The sequence below is a fragment of the Procambarus clarkii genome, chromosome 39 (genome assembly GCF_040958095.1).
Source record: "Procambarus clarkii isolate CNS0578487 chromosome 39, FALCON_Pclarkii_2.0, whole genome shotgun sequence".
In the NCBI taxonomy this organism is placed as follows: domain Eukaryota; kingdom Metazoa; phylum Arthropoda; class Malacostraca; order Decapoda; family Cambaridae; genus Procambarus; species Procambarus clarkii.
The window spans coordinates 283320-299467 of record NC_091188.1 but is presented as its reverse complement, the minus strand read 5'-3'; the positions used below and the strand labels follow the sequence as shown (position 1 = coordinate 299467).

At 43.3% G+C, this 16148-nt stretch overlaps 1 protein-coding gene and 1 long non-coding RNA gene across 3 annotated transcripts in view; both read left to right on the top strand.

Annotated features, from left to right (window-relative positions):
- Window positions 1-16148, top strand: part of CBP (sarcoplasmic calcium-binding protein) — a 32401-nt gene that overhangs the window by 4424 nt on the left and 11829 nt on the right. Inside the window, exons 2-4 of one of the 2 annotated variants that reach the window (XM_045746047.2) lie at window positions 1026-1076; window positions 1412-1543; window positions 15743-15910. In XM_045746047.2, the coding sequence (XP_045602003.1) occupies window positions 1026-1076; window positions 1412-1543; window positions 15743-15910 (351 nt within the window). Of the gene's footprint in view, window positions 1-1025; window positions 1077-1411; window positions 1544-7113; window positions 7633-15742; window positions 15911-16148 lie in introns of those variants that run through there. The other variant, XM_069338241.1, reaches the window with a different exon arrangement.
- LOC138372721 (uncharacterized) lies at window positions 7644-15733 on the top strand. The gene is made up of 3 exons (XR_011230894.1): window positions 7644-8679; window positions 15372-15439; window positions 15599-15733. It is a non-coding gene; the product is annotated as an uncharacterized lncRNA (long non-coding RNA).

Here is a 16148-nt window from a genome sequence, read left to right as displayed (position 1 = left end):
CGTGGAAAGGGCGGGAGGTGCTGGGATGGGGGTGTGCTGGGATGAGGGTGTGCTGGGGTGGAGGTGTGCTGAGGTGGGGGGTGTATTTACATGCTGCTCGTGTCCTTGGAGAACTCAGCATGAATCAATAGTATCGAATCAATTGTATGCCAGTGACCCCAATCCAAATTTTACCAATCAATCTTATTACAGCCGTATTAAACAACATGAGGCAAGTGTGTAAGGAAAGGTGTCACGTTTAACACAGGCCGCCAGCCCTACTGTTATGTGGATACAATGTAATGAAAATTATGGTGAGGAAAACTGTTGTGCGCTGAGTAGTAGGACACACCTGTGTACTGAGGATACACCTGTGTACCTAGGGGCACCCCTGTATACTGAGGAAACACCTGTGTTCCGTGGATACCTCTGTGTACCCAGGACACTCCTGTTTACCCAGGACACCTCTGTGTACCCAGGACACCCCTGTGTACCGTGAACACTCTACAGTTGCCGAGTTATCTACGAGAGTGCGCCTCTTCAGTAAGACACTGGACCAACAACTGCCTCTCACCCTCCCCATAATTACCATATATAACGCCGCCCATTTGCTGTCAGACACCCATGAATTATCTTGTGTAGCATCTAGGATTCTAGGGGTGCATTCTTGGCTTGCTTATGTTGTGTTATTAAATAATAGTCCGTCCCCGTCCTGCAGGTGTCCACAGCTGCCCATGTAGTGTGACGGGCTGTGTCGTCACACAGCCCGTCACACTACATAATATGAACACTACAGGGCACATAAACACTACATAACCCAAGATATTGCCTTCAGGGGGAAAATATTAACCACTCCACTGACTTTGTCCGCTTTGTTCCAGTGTTCTCTTCAGTCACACATGGTCTGTCATTGTAGCTAACAGTCACTGCCACCCTCAGTCACCACCACCACCCTCAGTCACCATCACCGTCCGTCACAGTCACAATCACCATCACCGCCCCTCACAGTAACAGTCATCAGCTAACACCGGTTGTGACCATTACAGAGTACCACGGGCGGGGTGCTGCAGGCGGGCGGCCGCCTCGCCACGCTTCAGGTAAGGCCAGTAAGGAAGTACTCATCAGTTGTCAGAGACAGTAATAACGAAGATGTCATTCAAATAGAAGAAAATATGTCTATAATTTAAAACATTAAATATAAAAGGGGAGAATACGTCTCATAGTAAGGAAAGTGAAGAGAAAGTTTGCCCCAAAACTAAAGAGAAAATATTTTAGACAGTCGTGGGTAGTATAAAGTCCTCATGTTGGCAAAATGTTCATGAAATATGTTGGAAGTACCGTAGAAAGTGAGGCGGGAAGGTACCCTAAATTGAGGGCTGAAATATTATAAGTGTGAAGACTCAACACTAAACAAATATACTGATGTGTACAGAGTGACGTGGTGCCAGCGAGGGAGTACAGCAAGAGACCCAACACTCACCCGCACACCAGGTCCTCCTCCAGCTCCGATTCTTCTGACTCGGACCGTGAGAGATCTTCCTCCTCGTCCAGGCGAGGCACGAGTGTGAGTACCCTGTTATCCTCCTCCTCCTCCAGGCGGAGCACGAGTGTGAGTACCCTGTTATCTTCCTCCTCCAGGCGAAGCACGAGTGAGTACCGAACAATTATAATTACAGTGGTGATCGAACACAACTTTCGTGTGTCTAACTTTGTGAAGGATGAACTGAATGTATTCTTGTTTTGTCATTCAAGAAACAATATTTATATGAGTACCATTTTCATAGTGATCCTGGTGACCAGGACATCTCTGCCAGGATGTCACTTGCCTCCTACCATACTGGAAGGTCAATCTTGCCTTCGTAGAGTATGCTGCTGTTGTTGTCCTATTTGTATGAGCCTTTAGGAGGTAAGTTTGGTATTATATCCACTCCCATGTCTTTTTCTTTAGTCGTTATAGGGAGGTAGTTTCCCCTTCATCGTGTACTGTCCTTTTGGTTTCCTGACGCCTATTCCAATTCCCATCACCTTACACTTCCTGGTGTTGGGCTCCGGTAGCCATTTCTCGGACCAACTCTGCAGCTTGTTTAAGTCGTCCTGGAGAATCTTACAATCCTCATCTGTCACAACTCTTCTCATTAGTTTTGCATTTGTTAACATTGACATAGAAGTCCCGACTCCTGTAGATAGGTCGTTTACATAAATCAGAAATAGTATGGTTCCCAGCACGAAACCTTGAGGTACTCCACTTGTTATTCTACGACATTCCAACTTCTTCCCCCTCACTGTGACTCCTGTCTGTTAGGCTTTAGGTCTTCACCCATGTTAGTGTTTATCCGCTAGCGACTGCTTTCCTCTCGAGTTAGTGTTGTACTCTCTTGTGAGGTACTGTATCAAAGCCTTTTTGACAGCCCAGAAATATAAAATCTGTCCATTGTTCTCTGTCCTGCCGTACTTGTTGTTACTTTATTATAGAACTCCAGTAGGTTAGTCAGACACCATGTTTATACGCCTAATTCTCTTCGTGTGTGTAACTAGTCTTGTTATTATTATTCTTTCAAGTACTTTGTAGAGGATGCTCGTTAGTGACACCGGTCTCCAGTTGAGTGCTTCTTGTCTGTCTCTCTGTAAATTGGTAACTCATCTCACATTTGCCGTCTTCCAGCAGCTGGGCAATTTGCCCTTTATAAGTGACTCATTTAAGATCAAAGGTAGAGGTACGCTGAGGGCCTGTGCTGCTCTTTTAACATCCACGGTGATACGTTGTCTGGTCCAGTAGCTTTAGTTTTATCTTGTGAACAAATCCACAAGGGCCGTGGCGAGGATTCGAACCTGCGTCAGGGAGCATCCCAGACACTGCCTTAATCGACTGATGCTCCCGGATGCAGGTTCGAATCCTCGTCACGGCCCTTGTGGATTTGTTCACATGATGCATCACGTAGGTGTGATCTCTGTGTGTGTTCGTCTTGTGATGTAAGGCCACATAAGTGAAGGCCTTACGCCTCACCCGCACCAGGTTGTTTCCTTGCTTCCTCTGCTGTTACCTCAATTTTTAATAATCTTTCATCTAGAGGTAACCTCTTTTAGCACTGGGAACTGTGCAGGTTCAGTTGTGAACACTCTACGGAAGCTGGCATTAAGTTCCTCACAAATTTCTTTATGATTTCTTGCATATTTACCTCCCATTTTTTGTAACACAGTCACTTGATTGTTTGATGTAATTTTCCTTTTTAATATGACTATGTAGGAGCCTTTGTTGTGTCTTGCTATAGAGGCAATATTATCTTCATAAACCATGGACCGAAACTTCGTCGTTTTTCCATTTTCTGGTGTGTGGTTTAGTCATCATTTTCAGTTTCTTTCACAAGTTACTTGTATATTTATGTATTCATTCCTAGCACTGTTGCACCTATTAAAGGGCTTTCCCTGCTCTTTGACCTCTGTATTTTCCCACTCCATCCTACTTTTCAATTTTGCTTCTTGGCATTGTCTATTAAACCTTGGGTTATTATATTCTCTCGTAATGTGTTCTCTTGTTGTTAGTATGACTCTCTCTTCTGCCTCTTTGCATCTCGGTTTGATAAATAAATAAATAAATAAATGTTTATTCAGGTAAGGTACATACATACAAGAGGTTTTACAAAAGTTGATAGATTTATAGTACATACACTGCCTAAAGCCACTAAGCCAGACTAAAACTAAATACTAATTGAGATTAAAGTATAAAATGTGTTGAGAACAATTAAAAAATAAAAAAAAAGGGGGAACATGGCAGAAAAAGCAGCATTTGATTTGTTCTATCATTTGATGACTGTCTTTCCTCCACGTCCTTACTCCCATTGTGTGTGTGTGTGTGTGTGTGTGTGTGTGTGTGTGTGTGTGTGTGTGTGTGTGTGTGTGTGTGTGTGTGTGTGTGTGTGTGTGTGTGTGTTTGTGTGTGTACACGCACCAGAGACAAAGACACTATCACAGTGTTCAGCTGCAGCTTCATTTATGTGCCCTTTGACTTCTCCCTCCCCCCCCCTTACCTGTACACCCTCCCCACTGACCTACACCCCCCCCACACCCACCACCTACCAGCCAGGTGGCAGTACACATGTACAAGGTGTCAAGTGTTGGCGCCACTTTCCCTCTACACTGCCACGGTCGCCACACAGCTGACCTGGCAACCCTCACCCGCGCCAGGTCCCGTCATCACGCCTCACCCGCGCCAGGTAAATGTGAAAACAGAAAAAAGGTTTAAAGACATTATGCATGGCATGTGTAATCCTCTCAAAGGACCTTTTATCACAGGATCTATCACGCAAAACCTGCAAAACCTGTCTCCTGAAGCTCACATAAAAAAATAACATTGACGGCGTATGCGAGGCTGGCTAACATCAGGACAGCCCTCAGAAACTTGTGTAAGGAATCTTTCAGAACCTTGTATACCACATATGTAACACCAATCCTGGAGTATGCGGCCCCATCATGGAGCCCATACCTTGTCAAGCACAAGACAAAGCTGGAAAAAGTTCAGAGGTATGCTACTAGGCTAGTCCCAGAACTAAGAGGCATGAGTTACGAGGAAAGGCTGAGTGAACTGCACCTCACGTCGCTGGCAGACAGAAGAGCTTGGGAGACATGATCACCACATACAAAATTCTCAGGGGAATTGACAGGGTAGACAAGGATGGCTTATTTAACACGGGTGGTACATGCGCAAGGGGATACAGGTGGAAGCTGCGTACCCAAATGAGCCACAGAGACATTAAAAATAACTTTTTCAGTGTCAGAGTAGTTAGTAAATGCAATGCATTAAGCAGTGATGTGGTGGAGGCTGACTCCATACACAGTTTCAAATGTAAATATGATAGAACCCAGTAGGCTCAGGAATCTGTACACCAGTAGATTGACAGTTGAGAGGCGGGGCCAAAGAGCCAAATCTCGTCCCCCGCAACCACAACTAGGTGAATAAAATTAGGTGACTACACACACACACACACACATCGTGTCAGCAAGGCGGACACACACACACAGGTTGTGCGAGATGATCCAAGAAATGGCTGCTAGAGTTCAACACTAACAAGTGCAAGGTGAAGGAAATTGAGACAGGAGCCAGGAGACCGAAAGGCCAATATACGATGAAGGGAAACTGCCTCGCTATATCGTCTAGAGAAAAAGACTTGGGAGTGGACATAACACCAAACCTAACTCCAGAGGCTCATATAAATACAATAACATCAGCCGCATACTCTACGCTGGCAAAAATCAGAACATCCTTCAGGCACTTGAATAAGGAGGCTCTTAGATCACTGTATACCGCCTGTGTGAGGACAGTCTTAGAGTATGCCGCCCCATCGTGGAGCCCCATCTTAAAAAAACACATAAGGAATCTCGAAAATGTGCAGACGTTTGTTAGGAGACTCGTTCCAGAATTGCGAGGGATGAGGTACGAAGATAGACTGAAGGAACTAAACCTGACGACGTTAGAGAGGAGGGAGAGGGCGGGGGGGACATAATACAGACGTATATAGTACTTAAAGGTACAAGATGGAAACAGAGGAAATGTTTGCAATGAATAACAACAGAACAAGGAGACACGAATGGAAGCTTGAGACTCGGATGTGTCATAGAGATATTAGAAAGTTTTCTTTTAGCGTAAGGATAGTGAGTAAATGGAATGACCTAAAGGAGCAGGTTGTAGAGGCTTACTCCATTCATAACTTTAAAAACAGGTATGATAGGGATCAGGTCAGGAGTCATTCCATTAGACAACCAACGGCTAGGAAAGCCGGGTCCAAGAACTAGAGCTCGATCCTGCAGCCACACATAGGTGAGTACACACACACACAGTCTGTGTAGGGGTCTGGTAGCTGAGTGGACAGTGCGCAGGACTCGTAATTCTGTGGCCCGGGTTCGATTCCCGGATCAGGCAGAAACAAATGGGCAAAGTTTCTTTCACCCTGGTACCCCCTGTTACCTAGCAGTAAATAGGTACCTGGGAGTTAGACAGCTACTACGGGCTGCTTCCTGGGGATGTGTGTGTGCGCGTGTAACATAAATATATGTAGTAGACATAATGGAGGAAAAATAAAATTGGTTAGAAAGGCGAGGTCCAATAGTTCGAATATGCAGATACAAATAGTAAATACAGAGGGAGTACCTAGGGGAGAACCTAGGTACAAGTTACAACTTGGTATAGACATATCCCCGCCTACACTCACCACATCAGCCCATCTTCATGTTTATAATGTACTTTATATTTATAAAGTTACGATGTTGACCATTGTACATATATTGACGTAATGGACAATTAGAAAGTAGAATTTGGTACTACTGAATTTGGACAAACCGGAAAAGGTTTTGTATTTATGTTTCTAATAAAATCTAACCTAACCTAACCATCCTAGGAATACATCCTAACCAATACACCCGCCAAATCCTGTTTATGAATGAAACAACCCGTCCTCGACTCAAGTCCATTACATACAGCGGTCAACCCCACAGACGCATTCATAAATTTTAACATGCTGTTCATTCAAAACGGGAATTTTCTCAAGTATAAATTAATATTATAATATATTAACATATTGTGTATATATAGGCATAGGATAGGTTAGGTTAGGTGTTTAGGTTCTGTTGGCGATTATTTGTATTTGTAGTACGTGGGTGAAGCATTTATAGCGTTGTGATTCGAACAAAATTCGTCAGTGAAGCACTTGTTCCGGATATGTTCGAACGTCAGCAGTTGTGAGTCGTGTGTAAACCGTTTTTCATTCATAAACAGGGGGTTTGGCGGGTGCATGGAATCACTTTTGGATCTTTGTTTGGAGGACGGGCTGGAATGAAAAACGGTTTGCACACGACTCACAACTGATTTAGTTCGAACACTTCCAGACGAAATGCTTCACTTACGAATTTTGTTCGAACCACAACGCTATAAATGCTTCACTCACGTACTACAAATACAAATAAACGCCAACAGAACCTAAACACCTAACCTAACCTATGTATGCACAATATGCTAATATAATATTAATTTATATTTGAGAAAATTCCCGTTTTGAACGAAGAGCATGTTAAAATTTATGAATGTGTCTTTGGGGTGGACCGCTGGATGGAATTAACATAGACTGATGACGGGTTGGAAAAGGGGGCTGGTGTAATGTGGCGGTTATTCATAGTCTGGGGTCGGCTGGATTACCCAGCATTTGGTCAATGTGGACTTGCTGTTCATTCACTCCCACTCACGGTATATATACCGAGAGGCATATATCCCACTTATCGGTGTATATACACTGAAAGTTTACTTTAGTCCTGCTAAGGACTAAAGTAAACTTGCTGGTTGCTGAATAAATCATTGAAGTGGCCTTAATAACCCTCCCGCGGTTGATAGGTTCATTATCAACCCTAGTCCCACTCGTATGACTCATAGTCTAAACTGTTCGTCCACTTCAGGGGTTGTCATATATGGAAACAAAATACTTAACTTTCGAAATACATCTAACAGTGATTTTGATCACTGTACAACCAGAATATCTAGACGCCTGTGACTGTGAAGGATGTGTGGAGAACTGTCTCCCCCCCCTCCCCCTTTCTGCAAGTCAGGTTGGTGACGTTGCCAGGCGAGTCACGACTCTCCCCTCCGACTCTACCTCCTTAGTCTTGCTCCCGGTAATTATTAAGTTTGCACGTATAACCTTTTACATACTAAACACCAGTTTTCAATAGTCCTCATTCTATTTTGTGTATCAAATTATTCTGATACTTACTGATGGTTTCGAAAGTTTTACTTCCGCAACCTTATCTAAGAGGCTATTTGTTTTAATAGCCGAAGGTCCACATACAACCCGTCCTCACACTAGGCTGTTTAAAGCAGCTGCCGTCCTCCTCAGACGCATTCATAAATTTTAACATACTGTGTATTATAAATTGGGTTGTTCTCATAAAAATGATTATTATTATCCATAAAAATTCTATGTATAGTTACGCGTCGGTTGGGTGTTTAGGTTCTGTTGGCGGTTATTTGTATTTGAAGTACGTGGGTGAAACATTTATAGAATTGTGGTTCGAACAGAGGACGTGAGCGAAGTACTTGTTCAGGAAGTGTTCGGACGTCATCAGTTGTGAGTCGTATGTAAACCGTTTTTCCTTCATAAGCAGGGGGTTTCAGCCCGTCCTTCAAACAAAGACCCAAAAGTGATTCCATACACCCGTAAAACCCCCTGTTTATGAATGAAAAGCGGTTTACACACGACTCACAACTGATTTCGTTCGAACACTTCTGGAACAAGTGCTTCACTGACGAATTTTGTTCGAACTACAATGCTATAAATACTTCACCCACGTATTACAAATACAAATAATCGCCAACAGAACCTAAACACCTAACCTAAGTCTATACATGCACAATATGCTAATATATTATAATAATACTTTATATTTGAGAAAATTCCTGTTTTGAATGACCAGCATGTAAAAATTTATGAATGCATCTGTGGGGTCGACCGCTGGATGTAATGGACTTGAGTCGAGGACGGGTTGGGGGTTTGAGGCTTGATTAATTAAGGAGGATGGATCTTTGTATGCGAGGACGGGCTGCCACATGACCATCAAGCCGGGTTGATCCAGCAGAAACTTGTCTAGTTCACTCTTGCTTCCACAGTTCCTACAACATTTCTTATATTTGTCAGTGGGAGGGTGAAGAGTGTTGGGCCTTTGGTATTTACTGTTCTCTATTGAGCTTATGCACGCTCACTTTCCATTGAATTTCTTATACACTTAATACTACATTTCTCACTCCAGTATGCCGTATTTGTTATTGTGCAGGTTTGGAACCTGATTTTCCATGTGTATATGATGATATAATTTCATCGTCTTGGTTCAATGGTGTACAAGTTGAGTGCTCAGAGTCGGTGCCGGTAGTTCAAATAGTTCACAGATTCTATGCTTCTAGTAAAGGATCTCTGCACTTTCCAGTTATGGAATAATTGTAATATCATTGGCATTACTGTATTACCAACCCAGCCTCACAAAACTATAGCACCTCTATATATAGCTACTATGAACGAACTGTACAAAATATATACTGATTTTCCCGTAAAAAAGTTCACGTTTTGTACTATTAGAAGTCCAAATGATATAATGAAAGGTGAGAGGAACCATAAAACGAATCTAATTTGTTCGAGGCCTAAATAAGCAAAACTAGCTATAACAATTTGTTCAGGCATAATTAGTACACATACGTATTATACTAGTAGTAAGGAAACTTATGTTCTTTCATTTTGTTCAGATCATCCTGTAGATTTTTGCAGGCTCCAGTCGTATTTATACTGCTTAAAACATTTTCCGCAGTAATGACCAATATCTGGGTCATAATACAGAGTATCAATTTCATACACGGTGTTTGGATTAGTTCTGATATTATTTGTTAACTACAAAAGACGTGAGTTCACAATGAAATCACATTAACGTGATGTATCAGTAACAAAATCAGTATTAATTGATGATAATGGTAGTTGTGAAGGCCTCTGATATTGTGCATAACTTTCCTGCTGTCTGCCAGGCAGGATGACAGCAAAACTGTTGTGGGATAACTGTGTGTTTCAGTAATGGCAACTGCATAAAGGCTTAATTGCAGCTGTTGCTGTCAGCTCAACTTCACCTCTACAAGGAAACATTTATTTTGTCGACTCTCATTTTCGCGAATATAATTTGTAGTTTAGAGTTATGAGTATGATTAATATAGTTTTTAATTCCTAATTACAATTTTAGCTAGTTATATTTAAATATCTATATTTCTTACAATGAAATTCATATATTACGAAACATAGTTCTTGTGTTTAGAAACGCGTCAAGATTTTGCAATACTTTCCACCAGTCACGACTTACCATCACAGTGACCCCATTCAACATGGCTAGCCTGTCCACGCTGTTATCAGTACCCCCTCCTGGGGCCAGGCTACGCTCTCCTGGGGCCAGGCTACTCCTTCCTGGGGCCAGGCTACTCCTTCCTGGGGCCAGGCTACTCCTTCCTGGAGCCAGGCTACTCCTTCCTGGGGCCAGGCTACTCCCTCCTGGGGCCAGGCTACTCCCTTCCTGGGGCCAGGCTACTCCCTCCTGGGGCTAGGCTACCCTTCCTGGGGCCAGGCTACTCCCTCCTGGGGCTAGGCTACCCTTCCTGGGGCCAGGCTACTCCCTCCTGGGGCTAGGCTACCCTTCCTGGGGCCAGGCTACTCCCTCCTGGGGCTAGGCTACCCTTCCTGGGGGCTAGGCTACCCTTCCTGGGGCTAGACTACTCCTTCCTGGGGCTAGGCTACCCTTCCTAGGGCCAGGCTACTCCCTCCTGGGGCTAGGCTACCCTTCCTGGGGCCAGGCTACCCTTCCTGGGGCCAGGCTACCCTTCCTGGGGCCAGGCTACCCTCTCCATCCCTGCAACCCGTTCTCGCAAATTTAATAAGTCAATATTGACTTATTAAATATGTGCATAGGTGACATACTTAACATAATAGATACCCTTAAAAAGAGTCATAGAAAACACCGACCTTACCTAACCTTGTTAGTATCTTAAGATAAGCATCTTATTGCTTCGTAATTACAATTATTACCTAACCTATAATAGGTATAGGTTAAGTAATAATTGTAATTACGAAGCAATAAGATGCTTATCTTAAGATACTAACAAGGTTAGGTAAGGTCGGTGTTTTCTATGAATCTTTTTAGGGGTATCTATTATGTTTAGTATATCACCTATGCACGTAGTTAATAAGTCAATATTGACTTTACTTATTTGCGAGAACGGGTTGATCCCTGACCCTCTAAGAGCTAGGCTACCTTCTTGATGTCACTCAAATAATATGCCAACTGGGACCATCAAAGCCGCTATTAGCCAACAAGACCAAGGCAACAATTGAACTCATAACCAAATTGAAAAGTAATAGAAAATAAGTACAAATGAACAAAAGTTCCAGATAATGCACATTGCAAAAAGAAACCCAGACCCCATCATCCTTGACAACCGTCTTATCCAATATGCGGATGTAGGCAGAATACTGCGGCTCAAGCTTAATGGAACAGGTATAAAGATTCACGTACAAGACAGAATAAACAAAGCAAAAAAACAGCCTTAGGGAAAACTGCGGAGATTAGGAAGCCTCAATACAAACATACAGCTACACTTATGGCCCTAGTCCGGCCGCATCTAGAATACCCTCCAGTACCACTACACACCTTAAAGAAAACTAACATGCAGAAACTCCAAGCAGTGCAAAATAAAGCGCTAAGGAGAGCTGCAAACCACCGTCCACCATGTGATCAGACAGTCCAGGAGCTCCATGAGCTCCTGAACATCAGATTACAGCACCAAGCCATCAGGGTGTGGAACACCATCGAAATGTTAAGAGGACCCAATGTTAGAAAGATTACTTCAAGATGAGACGCCCCGCTTTCACAGCTGGTGGTCCAAGAGCCTCGATCTACTCAATGAAAACCCAAACCCAGCCCCACAGTACATAATTCCTGGATGAAATACTGACCAGAAACCCCGTCCCTCTCCTAGAAATAACATAACAAAATAATCAATAACAATAAAATAAAGACCCTTATTAAACAGAACGTCAAATCATGTGTGAAAGCATCGGAGTATATATGTGAATGCTACAGTGTTCATCTATAGACATTCACATACACACACATTATATATATATATGCTGATATACACTTGAAGAACCTCACACACTCATAGCTCCCTCAAAACGGGGGGGGGGGGGGGGTGAAGAATAGGGGTAGAGAGGCACAGGTGAAGAGAAAGTTTAGAAATGAGAAATACAGTGTGAGTTATGACAGGAGGCGGGCTGTCAGCCTTGCTGGCACGATGTGTGGGTGTTGACAGCTAAGGTGAACTCGCTCTCTTGTCATGGAGCTGTGATGTGTGCGAGACGTTCTTCACGTGTATTTCAGCATATTTGGATGTCTATAGATGAACTGTGGAGCATTCACACATATACATTAAGATGCTTTAACACATGTCTTCATGTTCTGTTTATCGATCTTTATTTTATTATTAATTTTATTATTATTTTATCATTTAATTATTTATTTAGTTTATTATAATTTTTAAGAGGGGTTGGGAGGGATTTCTGATCATTATTTCATCAGGGAATTATGTATTGTGGGACTGGGTTTCCATTGAGTAGACAGAGACCCTTGGGCCACCTGTCCACCCAGCAGTAAATAGGTACCCAGGAGTTAGTCAGCTTGTGGTGGCGTTACATCCTGGGGAGGGGGTTAGTAATTACACCCTGGGGGGGGGGGACCTCGATATAAGCCTAACATGTACTATATGTATAAACTGGCTGCCTGTCCCCCGACACATTGAATTAAATAAGAACATAACATACACGTCAGCCATGCGTCAGAGACCATAACATACACGTATACAGGTCAGACATGCGCCAAAGATCATAACATACACGTAATACACGTATACAGGTCAGACATGCTCCAAAGATCATAACATACACGTAATACACGTATACAGGTCAGACATGCGTCAGAGAGCATAGAGGCGCAGCTTTCCACTGAGAGCAGGCCATCTTATGTCAACAATTCATTCAGCCAACCTACTTCTTCCTACAGATTTCTCCACAAGCAAACATGACCGCGTTAGTTAGCAAGTCCCTTGCACTTTATACCTCATACTTATCCCTAATATCACATGGAGGGAAATGTGTCTACATTCTTACAAGAGATATCAGGACTAAGTGGAAGAGATAGTCGTGTCGTAATCGTTATGACGTGAGCCTAGTTTGACTGGCATAGGCCTACGTGATGCCAAGCACATGAGCATGGTATATTGTGATCACTGGTGGAGGTGGTGGTGGTGGTTGGTGACATGTGTGGTAAACTGAGTACCCAAATGAGCCACAGAGACATTAGAATTGTTTTCAGTGTCAGGGTAGTTAACGAATGGAGTGCATTAGGCAGTGATGTGGTGGAAGCAGACTCCATACACAGTTTCAAATGCAGATTTGATAGAGTCAATAGGGTAAATAATCTGTACATCTGGAATGAAGTAAAGGAGCACGTTGTGGAAGCAAACACTATTCATAGTTTTAAAACTTTAGATATGATAGGGAAGCAGGAAAGGAGTCATTGCTTTAAACAACCGGCGGCTAGAAAGGCGGGATCCAAGAGCCAGTGCTCGATTCTGCAGGCACAAATAGGTGAGTACACACACACACGGGATGGGTTTGGTGTCCACTACCACTCACATGGATGGGTATGGAGTCTACTACTACTGACAGGATGAGTATGGGGTCCACTACCACTCACAGGATGAGTATGGAGTCCACCACCACTCACAGGATGGGTATGGGGTCCACCACCACTCCCAGGATGTATATCGGGTGCAAAAAAGAAATATAAATTAATTTAAAGAGCTTTTGGGTAATATGTCATCCCGGTTTAAACAGTAAGGCAAGAGCTCCTAAGAGTGTAACTGATGCAAGGCAATTCTGGGGTAAACGACCTTGTTACTCCACTCGAGGGGTACTTCCATCATTGAATCTTGCCGTTGGATAACCCTATGATCCCAGTCCATAGGGTCCTGCCCTAACCTGCAACTCCTACCCTCCCTCGGGGGTCCTCCGCGGGTACCTTTGTCCAAGTGGAAAGGTTAGAGTTGCCGACTAACTCTTTGTCCACTCACTATATAAGGCCGCAAGTCCAACAGTTGTCAGAGACAACCACAGGCGCCGTATTGTTGCCCAGTTAAACATGAAGTACAATGACTAGCTTGTGTTTCTTGTTAGGAAGAAGGTAACGAGTAGTTGTAGATGAGTGGTCCTCTACAGCATCGAGCTGGGCACAGACACATGTCTCCTGCGAGACACTATTATCCTTGTATCAGTCATCACGTGCACCAGAACTGGTTTCTGCGCCCCCACTACACGCCCTTGACTTCCCTCCAACCCCCACTCAATCCTTCTCTCACTCTACCGCAACATATCTTGCACTGTAATGTTTTAGTTCATGTATTATGCGCCTAAATACCCATCCTGTGGAAAAGGTTACAGAGGCACATCATGACTCAGAAAATGAACACCAAAATTCGTTTAGCTAAGTTACAGTCTTGATAAGTCTGTTACATGGTTTGTAAACAAATGCAACAACGGTCTATTCACATTTATAAAACACTGGACCTTACCACACTGGAGAAAAGGAGAAACAGGATAGGACATGATAACATATAAGATTCTAACGGAAATTGAAAACTAAACAAAATAGTGCTCATTACACACAGAAATCGAACCCTCGTCACGGCCCTTGTGGATTTGTTCAAAGCAGTGCTGTTCGAAGCTAGGTACAGCAAAACGAGGGGTTATAGATGGAAACTGGAAACGCAGATTAGTCATAGACACATCAGGAATAACATTTTCAGTGTTAGAACTGTCAATAAATTTAATAGGTTAGATGCAGAAGTCGTTGAAGCTAATTCCATTAAAATTTTTTTAATATAAATACAATAAAAGTGTGAGAAATTAGTCATTGCATTAATCTAAGAATGTTTGGAAGGCGAGGCTAGAAGCCTACTAGCTCGACCTTGCAAACACATCTCATAAGAGGCTGTTACAAAAAGTTGGAGAAATAATCAGGAATAACAGGTAAAATGCTCCAATAGATATATAGACGCTAGTTTCAAGATACAGGCTCAAGGTAGGGGACAAACGGAAGACACCAGAGCTGAGGCATAACCCAGTATGGTGCAGAAGATCAAGATGACGGAGAGTCGAAGGAGAGGCATACGAGTAACATGGAGAGCCATGATTAAGTGGAATGCACTAGGCAGTGATGTGGTTGAGGCAGACTCTATACACAGTTTCAGGTGTAGATTTGATAGAGCTCAATAAGCTCAAGAACCTATACACCAGTTGGTCGAGAGGCGGGACCAAAGAACTGAAGCTCAACCCCCCACAAAGACACCTAGGTGAGTGCACAATCACATATACTGGGAGTTGCCCGGTTGTGAACAGTGCCAAAAATCGTCGTGAGGTCAGACGACTCCAGCAAGCTGTTCCCTCTCGAATTGTGGCGACCCCCAACCAGCCTTCAAAGTTGGGTGAAGCTAGTCCCTAGCATCTGGCCTCCAACCTTGGACAACCATATATTTTGTCTTATATAGTGTTGGGAAGTATCTCTCAGCTGTTGTTCATATAGTCTACAAGTGGAGTTTACCGTTGGTAGAGTCACATTGCCTGCAGCCACCTGCCGTAAGTATCCATATCCCAGCATGATTCTGGCACTTATGTTACAATGTCACACAGGTTCCTGCAGGTTTTATGATGCCCTACATATAGTTCTTGGGGTTAAATATATCATGACGTTTTATACTTGTGCTTTCTGCCCACTGTCAGATTGCTTTTGTGTCAGCCCTTGTTTCCTGAAATAATATGGTTTTGACAACAGATTGGAAACTCCAACGGTAAGCTAACTTTGGATACCTGACTGAGATTGCTTGTAGTCCATCATCTTTAATTAAATACTTACAATGTCCTCAATATTTAGGATTTAATTATTTCTAAGTTTTTGAATTTGTTCACATTGAATTTCATAGTGATGCACCTGGGCTGCCCTCACACAGGTGACCCCTCCCATCTGGGCAGAGTTTTGGTCCATGAAGTGCTCAGTCATGGTTGATATGTGGATGAACGCCTCACTCAGTAAATATTTACACGCAAAAATTTTGAAATAATGTGATTAAGGAGATAATGTGTGGTGGGTGCAGGGAAGATCATCGTTCTGGAGGCAGAAGATGCGTACTCACCACAGACTGCTGGACGTCAACAAGGACGGGGTGGTGTCCTGGGATGACTTCGACGCCCTCATCACAAGGTTCAGGGAGCTGGGCCGCCTCACGCCCCAAGAGGTCACCAACTTCACCGACGCCTTGAGGGTTAGTACACCTCTCACAGTCTTGTATTATCACATCACATTTGCTTATAAGTATGACAACAATTATACCATATACAGCTATGTGATCTTGTCACAATTAAACATCTAATTTTAGTTAAGTATTCTGGTGACATATAAACTGTGTCTGTACTCACCTAATTGTGCTTGCAGGGGTTGAGCTCCAGCTCTTTGATCCCACTTCTCGAATGTCAATCTACTGGATTACAGGTTCCTCAGCT